We start from the raw sequence: 20,805 nt of genomic DNA, 5'->3' as shown, positions 1-20,805 counted from the left end.
TCCCTCTATCTCTCTCCAAATGCCAGATTGAAATACTGTATTTTTTAAAGCCCCAGTCTCATCGAGTTGTTGCTTGCAGTATGTCAATATCAATGATGTGGAAGCGTTTGAAGGTTAGCCTGTTTTTAGCAAATCCTCCACATTATGTAACTTTGACTCTGTTTTACATTTGGCACTCATGGAACAACACAGGGCGTGTATTTGTAACAACAGGGTGTGTATTTGGAACAGCCCCTTCGAGCACTCTTACATTTCTTTTTCATTGCTAAATGTTTTTTTTTTTTTCGTGTTTTATTTTCTCTCTCGGAACAATAGCCATTAAGAGCTACTTGCCAACACTTAGGCAGAGGCAGAGGCTTAAGCGGCATGCTCGCTTGTCAGATATTTACAGCCTGTATTTTTAGGCCGGCGCTCTTATCAGTGTGTCTATTGTGTATTTTTTCTTTTCCCTTTGACAGCAAAGCCGTCCTGCAAGTTTTGTGCAGATGAGACACACACACACAGACATTACATGTTGTTAGAATTGGGCCAATACCAAAGAATGCTGTCTGTTGTAATTACAGTGTGTGCGTGTGCGCCCATGTGTCTTGCGCTAAATAAAGGGCGATATTATCAAGTTCTCCCGAAGTCAGAGGTCATTGCATTCCTCAGTGTGTGTGTCAATCAGCGGGTCTGGGCTGAGATTAAAGCCAGCCATGTCTCCAGTGTGATGTGGTTTAATAAGTGCTTATGGTACGACGCTACCATCATGAGGTTATCACATGAGGTGAACAGAATGAGAGAAAGACAGAAAGAAAGAAAGAGAAAGAAAGAAAAAAGAAAGACAGAAAGAAAGAATGAATGAATTAAACAAACAAAAAAGGGAAAAACAAAGAGTAATGGAAGGGATGTGATTTGCTCACGGCAATTACACCTTATTTCGACTATAAATTTAAAGTTTGTGAAATTTGCCTTGTAAAACATGTTAACACCGCACGCATACTGTAATTTCCTATTTAGTTTGCAAATGGAAAGCTTGAGTCTACAGCCTTTATGAGTTTGCACAGTGGTAAAGTACACACATTCACACCCCTGTTGAAACACACACCCCAATGAATCCGATGAGAATGATTTCATAATCCGTCGCAATAATAAACTTCTTTGAACAGTTTAATTGGCTCTTCCTGGAACAGCACGGCTTCGCTTCATTTGATCTGATGAAAGAGTAATGTTGCTTCTCCCCAGGGGGAGCATGCACAACGGCGCACAAATAATGAATTAAGAACACTACCCATTTTTTTTTTTCAAATGACTGTCATAATAAACTAGGAAAATTCATACTGCACTTATGCCAATTTCAGGGTCCCTGAATTGCTTTCATGTTTACTTGCTTATCACATTTAATTTTCCAAGCTTGCTTCTAAGTGAAAATAATCCTGATTCCTGGAAGGGTGATGGATTGGGGTCACGCAGAAGCAGAGATTGATTGTCATCAGAAAGCACCGTTGTTACTGCGGCCATTTGGAAATGTTCCAGATACACTCCTTGTTTACAGTGCATGATCTGTGAAAAGTTGCGCTTCCTGCACACCGTGCCGGGTTCACCAGTCCTTTGAATAACCAGTATGGCATGCGATGAAATTCGACTTGCAGGCGTCTGGTGTATGTAAAAGGGAAACAGAAGTACGCTATGCAAAAAAGGAAAAGAAATATGTAAAATTGGAACTGACAAAGTCATGATGGTTAGGGAGAATGTCTTCTTTCTCCAGCAGAGGAATATTAACAATGATGGTTTGAATAGAGAGGTTATGTACAGCAATAGTATGGTCACAGAAATGAGCTCATTATTGGCACATACTGCATGAATGCATGTGTGCATCCACACACACAAACCCGGACACATGCACACAAACACACACATGCATCCTCATGTTGCCATGGTGAGGATATTCCATTTACTTATCCAATTGCTAACAGTAACCACAACAACTACATGCCGGAGTCTAATCCTCAAGGCAAGTGAATTGGTATAAAACCAAAACCTTAAACTAAACCTAAATTAATTTCAGCTCCAGCCCTCAAAATCACTCTTTTGCTAGTACGGCTTGGCAGAAAATCCTCACACACACACACACGCACACACACGCACATGCTGCCTTAATACTTCGATAACTTCACGCGCTGACAAGTTGATACTGCTCATCTCCAAATGAAACTAAAAGACCGGTTTACAGAATTTTCGAGGTGCAAGACAAAAATATGACAGAGTATTTTTAATGTCCTGGTAAACACACACTTGCTGGGATGTGGGCTTGTCTCCATGGCAACGCCAGTCTGAGCGTGCCCAGCCTAGCGTTTTGACAGGTTCCCCTGATGATGATTGATAATTACTACCTGACTTGTTGTCCCCGTCTCCACAAACATATGGCGGGAGCTGCCCTCCGCCATATATCTGCCAAAACGTTCCCTTTTCTGATAATAGCTTTTTAATGTTGCGTTTTGTTGCGCATGCATAGCAGTAACCCCCTCCTCACTCCCCCCTACCCGTTTGTAATTACATTTGCTGCTGCTCGCTCAGTTTTTACAGAAAGGAAAGAGAAATAGATAGGGAAAAGTTGGATGGGTGGGAGAGAGTCAGAGAGAGAGGGGATAGAATCAATTTCACGTTGATTGATGTGTCTCCTCCCAGTACAGTTGGATTTAAATTTGACAAACGGTCAGGAAAAAACAAAGAGACGCAGCACTTTTTGCAGTGTAGTCACATATTAGGCTTTAAGCTCCAGATATGGCTGGTGTGGTGGGCTGTAGTTTTAAAATGGCATGCGAGACTCTTCATTCCATATCTGTGCGAGCAGTATTATATTATGCTGTGTGTTTGCATGCATAAAAGATCATATTTAGAGGCAATTGGAAGCAATCTTGTTATATTCGCTGAGGCCATAGAGTAGGGCATCAATCTATAAACATGATTTATCCACCGCACCCTATCTACTGAGGAATTTGCATAGCCCATCTATTGTGGATCTCATTATCCGACTGTACGCTAGAACCTCAGCCTCGTACTTCAAAACTGACCAGCATAACAAGTGTGCAAACTGAAACACAAAGGTTGGAATCCATTGGTATTCCCCTTGAAGATTTACTGATTTGCACCTGTAAACACAAGATCGGGACATTTTGGATGAGAGAAATGTGAGATCGGAATACTTTTTATGTGACAAAAACGAGAAAATAATGCGTGATTTTATTCTCTGCATGTGTGCACATATAGACCCCAGAAGTCAGATGTAACCTTTGCCCAAATGTGGAATTCCATATCAAATGCATTTTGCCTATGGGGAAAATCAAAGGGGTCTCCCATAATAATCACTGTCATAGTCTGTAATTTAAGGAATTCATTAATTTAAACTTGAGTGTTTTTAATCTGCATGTTTCTCTCTTAAATGGGACTGGATCATTTGAATTCTGCTGCTGCTTTCCAACCGAAGCCATTGTTTTGCTAACAAAAACAATGCGGAGCACATTAAATAAAGCTGATTGTTTTGTGATCATCTTTGTGCAATAAATTTACAACTAGAATTATTCTAGCTTTCTGCTGAGCCAAAAAAGCAGCTGGTAAGCTGCGTACCAATTTCTTCATTTGATCTGTTGTCTGTGTTCAAGAATGACGACAATGTGCTGAAAATTATTTTTTGGGCATTTCTGACTCTGCTCCACTGTCACAGTGGAGAGAGATGGGTAGGACAGGGCAGAGAGAGGGGATGACATGCAGCAAAGGGTCTGGGTCAGATTCGATCCCAGGCTGCTGCGACTTTGCCTCAGTGTTATATGGTAGTACTAATAAATGGTGAGCTACTGGGGCGCCCCAGCAATTTGTCTTTTAAAACTGCACTGACCGTGTTCCACTTACCGTACAGCACATATACCAACACATGTCCAGATATTACAGTTGATTTCAAGGAATTAGGAATACCCTGTTCATTGCTCTGATAGATGATCTATATTTTGATCCTGAAGTCTCGAAAATGCCAGCAAGCTAGTGACAAATGACGACATGACTTCTGTTTGAGATGCCATCATCAGCACATGCAATGTGTGAGCTGCATTTAAGGGCAGGCTGTTGAGTACATCTGCATGTATTTGTTTTGTTTCATAGGTTTTGGTATTTCACATGTGTTCCAAGCAGCTCATTAGACTGAGTGACCTCCAGTCCGAGGAACAGCACAGATCGCCAAGGCTCTCCTCTCCTCTGCTCTGTTTATCTCACACATTATGTCCTGTCTTCCCTGATCTAGATCAGATGAACTTGTTACCAAGTAGCAAGTTCCATGTCCAGAGCTGCACATGGGCAGAACAAATGGTTTACCTATGTCCCGTTGGTTCATATTGTGTCCGGCACACCTGCAGCAGGCAAAAGCGCGGTGCTCCTGTGGAAACCGAAGTCATTTCTAATACCCTGTGATTGAGGTCTGCCACAGCCTACAGCGACAGACAGGCTCTGTGAGGCAGATAATGATGCGTGCACACACAGCTGTCAGTCAGCCAGCCGAGGGAATAGTCTTTGAGGAAAATAAAAACAGACTGTAGCAAATATAATGCACTATTTGTATGAGAAATGATGGGTTTGGGAAATAGAGTAGAGTGTGATGCCAGAGCTGCCGCAGCAAGGAGAGCAGATCTGTCGAAAATCGCCCCTGACCAGCCGGTCTCACGTGACTTACCTTCCTTTGTAGTATGAAGACGTTCACGTATACGGACACATGCAAGTCCGCCCATTAGAGAGAGTGAGTTTGATGACAGTGAGGCAGAGACAGAGTAAAGCGTGGTGAGATGTTGTGTTGTTAGAGAGAAAGAGCTATTAAACAAAGCTGCCGAGGACCTGCAGATGAGTCGGCAGCACCTAGGGGGGCTGCTGTTAGAGCTCGTTTAGTAAAAAGCCCGTCTAATCCTTCCCTTTTACCCCAGCGCTCACTCTAATAGCCTTGTACTATAGTGGTTTCCGTGTGTCAGGAGGCAGGAGTTTGCGATACAGGTGCTCTCCAAACATAGCACCGTTCTTTGGCTGTGAACGCCAGTGGAAAATTTAGATTGTCTCTTTCTGTGGCTCTCTGGTTACTTTTTCTCTCTCTGTCACTCTGTTGCTGCTCTCTCTCTCTTTCTCCCTACCTATATATTTCTTTTTCTTTCCCTTCCTGACGATAATAGAGGGAGTAGTTGTCGAACTTGAATGTGTTTGTGTAATAACAGTAACTAGTATCCACTGCCGTGCCTAAGAACGAGCCAGCCGCATTCCTCATTAAATTCAGAATAGCTCTCAGCCATGAGGCGCAATAAAAATATCTTTCCTCTGTTGCAGCTGCATTCATGGGCGAAAACAACCAATAATAACACAAGTGATGAAAATCCTCCAATAATATCAGTCTCTCCCCTGAGGCTACAGTATTGACCTAATATGAAAAGCTGCACTGTTGCATTCTGCTGCTGAAATGTTTTACAATTTATCAATTAAAAATCTGCCTCTGCATACTTTGAAGAACTTAATTAACAGCGAATCATCTATCAACCCACGGAGGTTTTGATGATTAATAAAACCATGTACCTTGTCCACCCGCACACTCCGTAGGCGTGTCGCGTGTAATTTTTGACGACTTCAGTGATAGAGACACTGGGAGTATTATCGTTCATTAAATTTTTTTGCTGTCAGTGTGTGTCAAATGACTCGGCACAGAAACGTGCCTCGAGCATGGGAGCAGAGGAATAACTGGCCTGTCAGAGAAGTGACAAAGTGAGAATTACAAGCATGTTGGAGCAGCCTGATAGCAGCCGTTCACAGGTTAAAGTTGTACTCAGGGATTTGGCAGCACCTGAAACGCAACAGTGGTTACAGTCTGAGACACAAATGGTGGAGCAAGCACTCAATACTAAATACCGTTGTACAAGCAGAAATGTCCTGATGTAATATCTCGTGTTTGTATGTGGGGTAATGGTCTGCCATTTACAATTCCAGCAAGAAATACATCATCATTTTGCTTGCTTATAATGCTAGAATAATGTGTTTTACTACTTTGTGTTTTATGCACTAAACCCTTTCCATCAGTGAAACTGCATGACTTTAATAAACCCAGTAAAAAATATTTACTTTGTATTATAGTAGAGTCAAAACATTCTTGCAGATATGTTTATTATTCACTGCTTATTGGATTGGATCCCCATTTGCTGCCACATACGCCACATTTATTCTTCTTTGGGTCCACATAGGCAATACAAAGACAAAACTCACACAGTAACAGCAAATGTGATCATTAGAGGAGAAAGACATAACAAAAATCATAACATTACAATATAAAATATAGAAAGGTATAAACCAACCTAAGGGCAAAAAGTACATTCTTTCCAAAATAAATAGAAAATTACTTCCACTGTAATGCTACTACTAATGATTACCACTACTACTAGTTGTAGAAGTGCTACCACTACTGTTATTACTGCTACATATGGCTGTCAATATCACTGATTTATCAGAAAAAATGTCATATCGGATTTTTAATTAAAAACCTTTTATTGCATAATTTAACAATTTCAGTTGGGAGATTATTTCAGTTTATCATTGCTCTATAAATAGCTGTACATTTCATACTGTTAGTTTCCTTATGGAATAGAAATATTGGGGAGAAAAAAACTATATTATGTCTCCTGAGCAGAAATACTTAGTCACTCTCCAGCCTCTCAGATCTTTGACGTATAGTGAAGACGCCATCGGCTGTCACTGCTGGTTGAGGAGTCAGTCATCTCCTCCTTTTTTGTATTTTCTCCGGTGCGGTCGCCTTGCTGTTTTGGAGTCCCTCTCCTCACATCCCTACGTCTCCAGTGGAGTTAAAATGTTCCACCACTTCACTGATCACACATTTAATGCTCCGCTGCTCCACAGATTAAAATCTGTGTCTCATGAGTTGTAGGGGGGAGTGTTTTGTATCATGCCTTGTTAGGTTTATTCACTTTGATCTATCTTTTTGCGTTCTGATAGATCCACATACTGTCACCTTATATTGTCTATATACTGTCACCAATATTGCCACTTTCCTAATAATTCTCTGTGTTAGTATTACTGGTGTAATATTAGCATGTTACTCAGTGAATAACTAGGCTGCAGTTTGCAATGCTGACACCTTGGCTGACTGTGCTGATAATTGCCAACTGGGTGTCATGTCTTTGATAATTTAGCTACCGAACTTGGCGACAAAACATGTTTTTCTCCTACTGCTGGTTGTTCGAGACATGCTCTACTCCTCCTCCTTCTTCTCTTCCGCTTTTGTTGAACTTTGGCCTCATTTTGGAGTGAGGAAGTTGAAGTTAAGCCATAGAATTAAAATTCTTTAAGTAAAGACATCCATCTTGGTAGCTGCTTGCTCCATGAAAAACCCAGGTGGACTTAAAAATACAGTCGGCAGACAAGAAGGTTTGGCTCATTCAGTTACACGGTCAGTCTGAGAGGTGAAAACCCTGAGAAGTTGCTATTCCTGAGCCAAGGAGTCAAAACAGTCTTTGTATCTGCGCTAATTCTGTAAAGAGGTCGGCAGCTCATTTGGACATGGTTGGGAAATTGTTACTTTGTGAGGTCAGCAGCTTTTCTAACCTAATGTGGGACCAGAGTTGAGTTTGCCGTCATTATTAGTCACTATGTCGCAAGATTTCTCAGCAGCTCAGGTTCAAATGATTTGTTTCACCCTTTGACCTTTTTGAGCTCCCTCCAAATCTCAATGTTATGTGTAAAATTTTCTGAACTGCCAAAAAGACAGGTTGCAGATGGTTGTTAATTTATAAAAGTATGTTGATTTAACCCCTTCATCTCTGATTTGCCATTAAAGTAGATTAAAAAAAAACAAACAAACTCATTTTTCGCCATATCGTACAACAGTGTGACACACATATTCTGTAATTTGCTGGTTGCAGTGCTTCACTCAAGCTACATCACACTGATATCGAGTGAAATATTCAAAGCCAAGATGCCATTGTTTTACAGCTGCACCATTACATCAAATTGAAAAAGTCCAGATGTCTTTCCCTGCATTTCTCCGTAATTCAGCAGGACATATTTGGTATCTTTGGAAACCTTGGAATGTCCACTAGAATTTAAAATAAAGTTCTGTGGGTTTGAACAAAGATCGACCGCACAGCATGCATTTGTAATGATGAACCCATCTGTGGGAGCAGCACGGAGGGCAAGGGCAAGCATTTTAGAGGTAAATTAATTTTAATTTTAATCAAACAATAGACACTATACACCAGTGACATTAAATACTTCAGTGTCCTTCTACTTTGAAATAACATTATCTCAACAGAGGCAATCAATAAAAGAGCACATGTAAATATTGGGATTTTTTTTTGTGTCTGTGTGTGTCTGTGTGTGTTCCAGTCAGTTTCGTGAGCGTTATCAGCTGAAGCATCCATCAGCTGAATCCTCCAGCCGACTTGATGTGTCTCTCCGTTCCCAGCAGCCGCTCAATCAATCAGTCCATTTTTGTTGTGGTTCCCCGTGGCTCCACTCTGTTGATGCATATAACCGTCAGAACCCTTCCTGAGCCGTCTCTAATGAGTTTTTCATTATCATTGACATCAACTGAATGGTAATGAAATCGAGGTAGCGGGGCTGTATTTAATTGAATCTGAGAAGAACATTTGTTAGACAAAGCGGTGTCGCAGAGCTGTTAAGGGCTGAGAGCGCCGGGCTGCATCTGAAGATCAAGTTGTCAGGCTGCGCATCTCGCCGCTGAAGTCATCGTGACTTCCATCGCTCTAGGGTTCTGCTCTGTGACAAGACATGATGGATTCATACCTCGGGGAATTCCCCTCACCTCTATATGTCTGCGTGTGTGTGTGTGTGTGTGTGTGTGCGTGTGTGTTTGACCTAATCTTCTCTCCCTCCAACAAGCCATGATTCAGAAGGCTGTTCACCACTGTTCAGCTGCAGGAGTGTGACAGAGTGTATGTCTTTATGAGAAAGAGAGAATGTATTGTACATTGGTTTACATTGTCTGTGTGCACACGTGTGAGTGAGTCAGTATGTGTGTGTCTGTGTGTGTGTGTGTGTGTGTGTGTATAGTATGCCTTCAGGGGCTTGTGAAGGACCAGGCAAGAGGCAAGAATCTTCTGGTCACTTCCAGTCATGTCAGTGACCCAGATAAGCACCAAGCTCAGAAACCACAGACCTGGAAAAAAAATAGAGAACAAATAAGGAAATGGGTAGCCTGATCCTCAGCCATTTTTGGTGTGTGTGTGACCTTAGCAACCCTTTTTGGCACAATGAGGGAAGTGACTGTATTTTAATGACTTTTTCTTTGTAATACACAGACAAAAATATAATATTTTCCACCGGGCCCACGAAATGTAAAAAAAAAAAAACATCACCTCTCTCAGAATGCAGACTAAAATTATCATGTTGCAGTGTGTGTACATTGCTTTTCTTCTGCAAAAGAAAACGGTTGTGCTTCCATTCTAGGAAATCAATCTGTACTTAGCCTGGCCACGTTTCATTTCCTTTGTGTTATTCTAAAGAAGATGACTCCTCCCTTATGTAACTCTACCACAAGGAGACCAGATCAGCAGTTCTAGGCTGTGCAGCGGCACAGAAAGGTTGTCTGCAGTTCCCCACTTGACCTTATGTGCCTGTGTGTACATAGAGATAAATATACATGATGTACCACATGATATGTATATGCCTGCGTGTGTGTGTGTGTGTGTGTGTGTGTGTGTGTATGTGTGTGTGTACATGTGGGCTAAATGTGTGCGGACGTGCGCTGCATATTTGACTCCTGCTTGACTGCCTGCCTGTTATTATCTGCACCCAAGCTGCCCATATCAATAGGTCAATGAATTTAAACCCGCTCACCACTGAGTTATCTTGCCTTATGCAGCAGTTGTTTTGCTTTAAAGGCTGCGTTTTTTTTTTTTAACACAGCAGTATTTGACCTGATCAAATATGTAAACAGACAGGCTATACTTATGTAACTAGTTCTGTCTTTTAAGAAAGTCTTGGGTGTTGGGGTGGAGGGGGTGGGGTGTGGGGTGTGGGGGGTGGGGGGGGGTTAGAGATAGGACTAAAAACAGAAACTCATTGAGGGCACAAACTCACTCAGGCGTCTGTGAAGTTTTGGCGTAGATACCGAGCGTGCTTAAACTAAATAAATCCACTCCATGTCAAATCTGCAAATACGAACTGTGATGAGTCATTTCTCACATAAAGGGTTGATGTAATTTCTTGGTGTTAATGAGAAAGGGAAAGTGAGAGAAATGGGAGTGAATGAGAGAAGCAGACCGGCAGAGAAAACACAGAAGGGGAAGAAAACACACCCTGTGCTGCATAAGTAAAGATTACAATGTTGAAAACTTGTTTTTTTTAATGCCAATGGGATGACAAATGCATGACAAATGGCCGTGTAATTTTCCTGGTGCTGTTTCTCCCCAGCGTCGCTGTTGTGAAAATAACAACATGAAGTGATAGGTTGCTGAGTCGCAATCACATTTACCCCTTTTAATGACTACCTCTTAGTTTTATTCAGCTGCGGTGTTATTCTAACATTTTCTTGATGGGAATTTGATCTGACAAAAATAATCACAGAGTCCCTTTGGCAGGGAACAACCTTGAATGTGATTTAATTGTCATTGCAGATGGAAAGAAAGAATGTTGATGCTGTGAAATACGTGACTGAACTTGGCTTATTTGAAGTCTCTGTCTTTTCTCTCTTTCTCTCTCTCTCTCTCTCTCTCTCTTTCCTTTGAGCTTATCTCTGTTTGTGTTGCTGCGTGGAGGCAAGGCATTCTGCCAAGAAGTTACATTACAGTCGCGGGTTGACATAAACGTGGGTGTACAAAGGACTTGGATGGTTTAAATACTTTATTGTGTGTGTAATGTGAACTGAGCAATTATATCTGCCAGCCTTTCAAACAAAGAGCTCCTATCATGCAGGTTCATGTGTTTTTAATTAACAACGTTAGGCTGTAAGACATGAGCAGGCTAACTAGAAGGAAATAGGCAGAAACGGAGCGATGATATCAGAGCATCTAAGGTGCCATAATAAGACGTAATGCTCCCCAATGCTGATGCCATTGGTGAGATGACAACCTTGGTATTCCAGTTGTAAAACATGAAACAAAACAAAAACAAGTTACATTATATATGCTTTGCTATCATGGTGAGGAATAAATATACGGCTGGCTTGACAAGTTGCAACCTGAATGCAGCTTTAGTTCCTTTTGGAAAGCCATAGAATATCCATCCAATGAAAATAGAGAATTAGGTTTCTGTCATCACTTGAAATTTTATGGATATTGATGAGTTTGTCGATACAGCAACAGCTAAGGTTTCACTGGCAACCTGCAGCTGATGAAAAATGAAAAATATGTAAGCCCAGACACAAACCTCTGTAGAGTCTATATCAAATTTTATTCTCAGTGATAAACAGTTATTTAGATTTTCATCCTCTTTGTAGGTTGAACCGCAATCTGTTATTGTCAATATACCACTTCCTCATCTGCACCTTAAAAATACATCTGTCTGAATTAAAAGAGAGGGAACTTAAGGACTTTGTTTACTAGCACACCAGAGATATCTGGCAGCCAGCTCTCCCATTGTGCACTTATCTGGTTTAAAAAATATTCGCTGCAGGCTATAATAGGCTTGTAAAATTCCCGTCCATGATTTGTAAATGTTCTTGTTCTGCCCTCCATGCACTTCATCATCTAAAAATCCATGTGGCCAGTAATTAAATGCATGATCGATTATGATTGCTCTAAAACCAGACAAAACCAAATGTTGGCAACAATGAGGTGAAAATATGTAATAATTAAATCACACAGTGCTTAGCAGAACGGTGCCAAAAAGCGTCAGTTATTCTAATTGCTGTGCCTCGTGTCGCTCTCTCTCAGCACCCAACCTGAAGGGGCGACCGCGGAAGAAGAAGCTGTCAGTCTCCCAGAAGAGGGACTCCCAAGGTCCGGCTCAGGGTCAAGGTCAAGGGTCATCAGGGTCAAGCCAGGGGTCAGCAGCAGTGACAGCTCAGGACCCCTGCAGCCCAGACAGCAAAACTCCTACCAAGGTAGCACTCATTTATACGTTTACACCACATGTATAAAACTATCATTTTAGCTGTCTCACAGGAGCACCGCAGCAGTGACAGCAGCCTCATCCTGCTCAAATGTTGCAACATTAAAGAAGTGAATTGGCATTTTGTGGCACCTAAACCTGTGTTTTTCAAACCACAGCTTGCCACACTCTTCCTTGTATCTTGTGTGCAGTCAGAGAACAAGACAAGAGAACATTTGAGTTTTCCAAACGATTCGCAGTAGGAGACCGAGCAGCAGTGTAGTGTTACATACAGTGCATGCAGTAAAACAGTGTGACAGCCGTGGCGACATCTTACACTGTGAAATGAAAAGATATTATAGCAGCTGTATGTTCTGCAGAGATGTAAATATGCTTTGCATATGTATACAATATTTATGTTGGTTTAATATATGTTTAATATATGTTTAGTGGTTTCATAAAACCATTAAAGAATGTCTAGATCACGACACAAGATGAAAACCTTTTCTCCTTAGACTATAAACAAGTTTATATTTTTTATTTCTTGGTACACTAGCTCATTTTAGTAGCTCAAATGAGTTCATTCAATCATTTTCAATAGATTGAATCATAGATAGATTCAATATTGATAGCGTGGTGGCAGAACAGCAGTCTCTTTGTCTGTCTGCATGGCTGTGCTCCTCACCAGACCAAATAAAATACAAGAGATGGCCTTAACATGTGAAAGGTGTAACCTTTCAGTTACGTAACGCTGCAGTCATTTAAACAAGTCAAACAAAATGTCCCAGAGGAGTGAGATGATATCTCTTGTTTCTGGTGACAGAATGGTGACGTAAGACAGATGACTACATAATACACATCAAGATGTTGCTTGACCAAGAAAAGTCAAGTCTGATTTGTATGTTAGATGAGAGAAATTATCACACTCCATGGACAAATTTATCATTTTTTAAAATCTGTGCTTCAAAGATTATATTGTTTCAGACTAAATGACTTGTTATTGCCACTCTGAAATTAAATATCCCTCTCGCAAATGTTAATCTTACAACATTGGACAGTTCAATCAATATCAACAATTGTCTCTTAACGCAGTCTGTACAATCTATGCGTAATCTGTGATGACAACAATAGCTGCTCCATTGACAATCAATGGGAAGCTGCTTGTGCAGGCTGAGAGAACATTTGTTTGTGCTTGTGTCCAAGTGTGCCTGGGATTCATTTTAATAACATTCTTATTAGGGTTGAATTTTGCTAAAGTCCATCTGCTGACTGTTCCAGCTCCTCTTGTCTTGCAGGTCAAACCCAACTGTAAAATGGTACCAAACGGCAAAATACCCTCAGCGGCCAAACCCAAAGCCAACGGCCTCAGTAAGAAATGCCTGGCTGAGGAGAGGGAGAAAGGGAGGGAGAAGGAAAAGGAGGACAAGAATGATAAGGAGGAGAGGAGAGAGGAGGAATCATCTGAGGAGAGCAGAGCGGAGGAGCAGGCTTTCTTGGTAGCACTCTACAAGTATATGAAAGAGCGAGACACGCCCATAGAGAGGATCCCCTTCCTCGGCTTCAAACAGAGTGAGTAGGAAAACCTATTCTCTTACTCCCTTACTGGCAATATTTAAACAATAGGCTACACTATTGTAAACTCTAATTCTTAAACAGTAAAATCTGCTTTGTGCTGTGAGGACAGGATTTCCCCCTGGCTTTAGGTGAGAGGTGAGATGAGGTTAGCTGAGTGACAAGGGACTGGAAAGTCTGTTATCCCAGGACACCTGTAGGAACAAATGTAAGGCTGAAACTAACCAACCCATATTAATCAATAATGGCAAATTACATGCTACTAGATACAAAAGCAGTATTTTAAAATTGCTTACATTGTAAGGCAAAATAATAAAAAAAATACTTTCTAATGATATGACAGGGTGAAAAGCATGCAAACCTCGGCACTTGCAGAGTTATATCTAGCATCTGTTGAGAACATTTACCTGATACATTTTTAATGCAATTTATTGATTATCAAAATCATAATCAGTTAATTTTCTTTCAGTCAACTTATCGTGTCAGCACTTCGTCCAAAACCTGTTCACAAGTCCCAGGCAGCACAAAGAAGTCAGTATGAGCGATACATCAATAATAATTGATAATTTATTATCATCTTTTATGATGATATGGTGTTTTTGGGGTGTCGTGACAACAGTTCTGCTGTCTAAGCTGATGATATCAAGCAAATTTTAATTCCAAAACTGGCAAAATTAGGCAGTTTTTTTTTTTTTTTTTTTTAAGGAAAATTGTAAAGTATCATCAGTTTGATTCTTGAACATGTGATTTTGCATTCATGAATGATATTGTGATAAAATTGGATATCAAAAAAGGTCCTCATGATTATTGTGATAATGATTTAAAACATGTCGCTTATCCCCACAAAGAACATTATTATTTGAACTCAGATAATTGTCTTGTGCTGGACAATAGCAGCGTCATAGTAAAGACCACAAGAATAAAACCATGCTATGTGAGCTACCGCTACGTCAAACAGGCGGAGAGAGCCCTGTGGGGTTTTAACAGCACTTCCCTGGCCACATGTTATCTATATTGCCCCCCTGTTACAATGCCTTGAGTAACCGGTAGCCACTTTTCAGACCAGTCAAGGGCAGATCCTGTCCTCACAAGCCAGAATTTGAATGAGGGCTCAAGGAGAGGAAATGGAGATGGCAGCCAACTACTGCAGGCAGTGTGCCCAAAATCCTTAAGTTACACTCCCATTGTAAACCATAAAAAAACACAAAAAACAACATACAATCTGCAGCAATAATAAACTATGGGAATTATTGTCTGCGTTCAAATAAATCACATCTAGGGGGTTTCGAAAGACTCTGAAGCCCCCCCCCCCCCCCCCCCCCCCCCTCCTGTCAGAGCACATTTGGTTGGCTTTTATAAAAGGAGAGAAGATCTTCTCACACTTGTCAGACGGATTTTCTGTGGAGGCCAAGAACGTCCTCTAACGCTGCTAAAGGAACATCACATGTATGGGAAACACGTCTGTTTGAGATAAAAAGATTTCTAATATAGGTCAGATGCTCACACAGAGCGATCGGCGTGCATGTGACACAGGGGAAGAACGTACATGAATGTCTCAGACGGGGCACGGTACAGTCTGCTGAAACTACAAAGCGTGCTTCTGTGCGTCTCGTCTCAAACTGTGGTTTGAATTTGCATGTTGAATTGACTTCTTTCAATCTCTTTATTCAGCCAAGGAAATCACATTTAGATTCATTTCAGTGCATTTGAAGAGAGCGGAGAGGGCTTTAGTCATCCACATTTGCCCTTAATAAACTTTCCGCATCGAAATATAGCTCATTACAGCATCGGCAAATTAACACACAAGCGGGGAAAGAGAGGGAGAAGACAAGCGGGAGATGTCTATTGTGTTTAAGTATGACAGTTTACAGCCCAGAAAAACTCATTACTCTTAACTGTTACATGAATGCAAGCTGTGGTCGCCCCTACTCCGCTAACCTCACCGAGGTATTTTGACAATCCTGTCATCTTGACTGCCGACATGTTATTGCTGAAGTAGGTCATTGTGGTTGAGAGAGAGAGAGAGAGAGAGAGAGATAGGGGGAGAGAGAGGTGGGGGGGAGCATAACACACCCAATATGCTTTACTTTTAGTTGGCATCTCTCGTTTTGAGTGTGGATACAGCCGAGGTCCATGCGCCAACTGTTTTACATACAGTACATGCTTTGAATCTCAAATCCAGAAACATCATAAGCAAGGCCTCATTAAGTGGTGAAATCATGCTGTTTAAACTTCGTCCTTGGCAGCGAGCACACATCAGCACATGTAAAGGGGAGGGGGGGGGGATGAAAAAAAAAAGAAAAACACATCATAATTAATACAACAAACCCTCAGATGTAATCAGGCGCCTTTTGCATATTCTTCCTTTTAAACTCACTACAAATGCATTAAAAGATCAAAGAACACATTTTCCTGTAATGGAAATTGAAATTATGTTATTTCAGTTGCTTTTGAGTAATAATCTTTTTATGAAGTTCTCTGGAGTTTTACAAAGCAACAGATGGTTGAGTGACTTACCAGACTTAACCGTGCTTTGTTGGCTGAGCCGTGTTTCAGTTTCCATTTGATTCCCATCGAAAAAAAGAAAAAAGAAAAAAAAAAACTATCCGATTCCCAACATGAGCTATGTATATTCCACCCCATTTCTTAGCTGTGAAATCTTCCCTGAAAAACTCTTTATTTAAGGCTGTAATTGTGTGTCTTTATGGCTCAGCAGAGAGAGATTTGAACTACTATGGATCAGTCTCTAAATCAGCTTGTCATGTGAATGGCTCGCAATGTATTTTAAACCCAGCATTTTTCATTTAGCTGCTTTAACACAGTGCACATTTGCTTGCTTGCCTCACACTCATGTTGAATTTATATTTCACTCCGGGGCCTGTATGCATTAAACATGTTAGAACAGAGGTGCAGATCTGAGAGCAATTGGCCTCTTAACTCACATTTTTTTTAGGTCTGGAATAGTCATATGATTCCATGTGTCACATATTTTGTAGTTTTTCTTACCAAGGCTCTTTTACTTTCAAAATAACTCATTGAGCAGTAGTGACAAAATAAGCGTTGTGCTGCTAGGAAGTGGCGCAAAGTGGTTTCATTCACCACTGCTCAGCTAGCTGTTTTGAAAAAATAATAGAAAATGGCTGACATACGCTGACTTTCTTAAGCAAATCCATTCATGGAGGCTGAATGCAAACAGGCACCTGAATCACAGGAAATGATAGAAACTAGTCAGAGCTGTGAGCAAAACCGTGGTAGCAGTTTATTCACATGAGTTGCTGTCCTCCCATTCTTATCTTATGGTTAATAACGACTCTGCTCAACAGCTGCTCCCATTGAAATTGTATGGGTGCAGTAGACACATTGAAAGAGATGGGAGATAGACAGTGAGTAAAGTGGAATGAGTGGTAGGGGAGGAAAATGAGAAGGACTCAAAGAGAGGTAGTAGTGCTTACATTGTACATTCTGAATGCCCTTGATTTGAAATAAAAGATTTGGGAGGATTGGTAAGCGTGCATGTGTGTGTGTGTGTGTGTGTGTGTGTGTGTGTGTGTGTGTGTGTGTGTGTGTGTGTGTGCCAGTGTGTGAGTGACGATTACAGACGCATGTTTGCCTGAGTGCTTGGGCACAAGCGTGTGATTGTGAACATCAGTTCCAATTTGTCTCCCTCTTTCAGCCTTGTTGTCTAATTGCCATGCCATCCATGTGTCAGTGAGGCTGCATTGTGTTTCTGTTTTGTCATCCTTATCTCAGCGATAATTGCCCCTGCCAAATAGAGGGGAATTAAGAAAAGAAATTGCAAATGACAAGACATCTAAGAAAAGGCATATTCTCTCATTTCCTTTATCTGTGCTGTTCCTCCCATTCCCGTGTGCTATTGTGTTAATTACGGTCGATGCATAACAAGCTAGTTAAATAGACCATCTTTCTGTTTCTACAGTCAGAAGGCACAATACGCCAGAGTGCTCAGTTCAAACAGAAAAACCTACCCAGCTCCCTTTGTTATTCCACCCGTGCATTGACAACGGTCGCAGAGAGGAGGGAAGGAAAAAATCAATGCTGTCAAATGCGGAGATAGGAAAATGTCATTTTGACAAATGCAAGGCTTTGTGTACGCACAGATTGAATTTTGATGGATTTCTCCCCAGGCGAGGCCTCCTTTTCTTATTTATAGGCCCTTCATATAAAAATGTTAAACAATGATGTTACAGAAAGCAAATACAAATGTCATTGGCACAAAAAAGTCTCCCAATAAACTCGTGGTCCATTGTCTGTGGGAAATAAATTCTTTCAAAGATGGACAGCTATTTGAAGCTTTCCTTAAAGCTCCTTTGGTTATTTTTAGGAAAATGTTACACAAGATGTGTTTTTTGGGGGTATTTTTGATATCGCCTGTCATAAAGTATTTGCATGGGGAAATCAATGCAAATTAATTTGCATTTGTTCAAACGTAGGTTTGAGCATATCGCCAGGCATTTGAGGCTTGTAATGCTTTTCAGTCATACCTGCGGGCTGCAGCTGAATGTTAACAAATCTCTTTGTCAGGATAAAGCATATGCTGTGTTTTATCACACGGTGCTGATTGTACAAGTATTGAATATTCATTTGTATCTCTTCAAACTGAAGTGCCATATAGCTTTGTGTGAAAATAATGACAAGCTGTTTTTATGTGGCCATTCCAGGAATATGTAATTACTGTATTCCTTTGAGATCAATCTATTTGTGTGTGTGTGTGTGTGTGTGTGTGTGTGTGTGTGTGCTGGGCTGCAGTATTTTTTCCCATAGATCCTGACTGACTTGTTTGTCCTCTCTCCCACAGTCAACCTTTGGACTATGTTTCAAGCTGCTCAGAAACTCGGAGGATATGAGTTGGTAAGTATTCACATATGTGGCATTATATTCCTTGTCTTTCGTCAAGGGCCATCCTCCCCTCCCTCCCTCCTTTTCCTCTCTCTCTCTCTCTCTCTCTCTCTCTCTCTCTCTCTCTCTCTCCCTACCTACTTCCCTCTCTTTCCCTCTGTCCCCTTCCTTTCCCCCCTTGAGTTCAGTCCCTGTTTTCCCAAGAAGAAAGTCTTGGTCACAGCCACATTTAGCAAAATGATGCCGTTGTTTCAAAACCCCCTTGGAGTGGAAAACACATGTTCTTCTGCTCTCCACTGGTCAGAAGGAAATTGGTCAAATTGGTCATTTTTTCCCATGTTGGAGTCTGTAAAAATTGAGCAAAATGCACGTGTAACCACAGACACACACTCTCAAACACACACTGGTGGATTCACACGAGCAAAGGGACGGGGAATATGTGTGTGTGTGTGTGTGTGAGAGAGAGAGAGATGAAGGGGTGAAAGGGTGGGGGGGGCATTTAGCTTGGCAGCCTACCTGCTATTTGTTCACTCACTATTCATGTGTGACGTGTTTCCAGTGTGAAGTCACTGTTTGATGTTGTGCAGTCAGACGTATTGCTCACGCCTGTTCCTTCATTAGCTCACTGGTATAATGTCATGCAAACAGACAGTCAGATTAAGCCATAAACAGGATACAGCTCATGTAGCGGGGGCTCATATCCTTCTCAAACCCTCGTATCTGCTGCTGATTATCTCACATTTCATACCGAGGCTTTGTTAGCCCTGTGGAAGCCCTGTGGTTTGCGTCTGCACTCAATGATGTAGCCCATCATCCACATAGCTCGAGACTGTAGCAGGAACAACTGACTGATATTAACAGGAATGATTATGTTAGAGGATGGCGTGTTGAAGATTTGGTAACTGGAACATCATGACTCAGTGACTCCCCAAGAACAAGAAATGATGTAATTTATTTTTTCTTTCTTTCTTCCTTTCATCTTTTTTTTGCTCTCTCTCTCAATATATATATATATATACATCTCACTGTTGCCTGCCTTGTTTCTCTCTCTCTCTCTCTCTCTCCCTCTCTCCCTCGGTTTCTTCCAGATCACAGTTCGCAGACAATGGAAGCATGTATATGATGAATTAGGCGGGAACCCCAGCAGCACAAGTGCCGCCACGTGTACACGCAGACACTATGAGAGGTGAGTTATTATGGCCACCGGTTATATATGACACAGTATCCTAATGCTTGCACAAATGACACAGCTCACAATCCCCGCGGTGAATAAAGTTTTTTTGCAGGTGCATTAAATGTGATTTCACAATGTGTTACTCAATACTGGGCCGGTCTGCTCAAGCCCTGCACAGAGACTCTTATTGATCTTGAAGGCAATGCACATGCATGAAGATTAGTGACTTGCAAGCAAAAGTGGGATAGTTGGGAAATCAGACTGCGCTAAAGTGATGACGCTCAATTGTTATAATTGAGATAAGTAATGAATTCTTAACAGACCTAAATCAATTCATGATCAAGAGGCATTCATGTATTTTTCCATGATTAATTGATCAATCTTTTCTGGCACAATGGAACCAATTACACTACCTCACATGTGCGAACCCCACCCATCTTAGTCTTCAAGCATCACTCAAAGTAATTCAGAGTTTTGAATTATGAATTGACCTACATGGGACATACGTCGATGCCTAACAGTGACCAAAAAAATGTCGCCCTCTTTGTGCAATGCAGGCGCAGGCAGGGCTACAAAATGAACTGTTCAAAAAATACCATCTTAATGTATTCATCTAATCAGTCAGTCAGACACTGCAGCATTTTGAGCCTCTGCATTATAATCACTCAGATGTTATTACTAAACCAAAGCAAGCATATGGATATGATCCTGAGGGAGCTGGGAGGGTATTATGCGGGGAGGCATGCATATATGCACGGAAGCGCTTGCATGCGCGCACACACGCACACACACACACACACACACACACACACACACACACACACACAAACCCACATCCTCCCAAGGTTAAACAAATGCCAAATACGATCTTTCCTAGCAAGAGATAACCAGTCGCTCATAAAGCAAGTCATTCCTCCAGGCCGCCGACCCTCTCTAAAGCCCTCGGGCTGCTGTGTGTTCATGCATCAGCACAGCTCAGACACTGACTTACCTGTCAGAGAGAGAGCAATATGCCAGCAATACCATATGAGGGAGCTGGGCAGCTCTATATATTGTATGGAGATTGTGTGCTGTAAGCAAAATTGCAGGTACAGACAGTGGTTGTCGGAGCAGCATTGCACGCTCCTGCATTTATCTCTTTTTTT

At 41.4% G+C, this 20,805-nt stretch overlaps 1 protein-coding gene across 1 annotated transcript in view; it reads left to right on the top strand.

Annotated features, from left to right (window-relative positions):
• LOC115372549 (AT-rich interactive domain-containing protein 5B-like) overlaps positions 1 to 20,805 on the top strand; it is a 66,297-nt gene that overhangs the window by 33,956 nt on the left and 11,536 nt on the right. Inside the window, exons 5-8 of the mRNA XM_030070543.1 lie at positions 11,901 to 12,070; positions 13,353 to 13,626; positions 18,446 to 18,498; positions 19,575 to 19,672. Coding sequence (XP_029926403.1) covers positions 11,901 to 12,070; positions 13,353 to 13,626; positions 18,446 to 18,498; positions 19,575 to 19,672 — 595 coding nt within the window. The remainder of the gene's footprint in view (positions 1 to 11,900; positions 12,071 to 13,352; positions 13,627 to 18,445; positions 18,499 to 19,574; positions 19,673 to 20,805) is intronic.

The sequence above is a fragment of the Myripristis murdjan genome, chromosome 15, assembly GCF_902150065.1.
Source record: "Myripristis murdjan chromosome 15, fMyrMur1.1, whole genome shotgun sequence".
Classification (NCBI taxonomy): domain Eukaryota; kingdom Metazoa; phylum Chordata; class Actinopteri; order Holocentriformes; family Holocentridae; genus Myripristis; species Myripristis murdjan.
The sequence above is the reverse complement of the archived record's forward strand: the minus strand, read 5'-3'. Positions and strand labels throughout refer to the sequence as shown.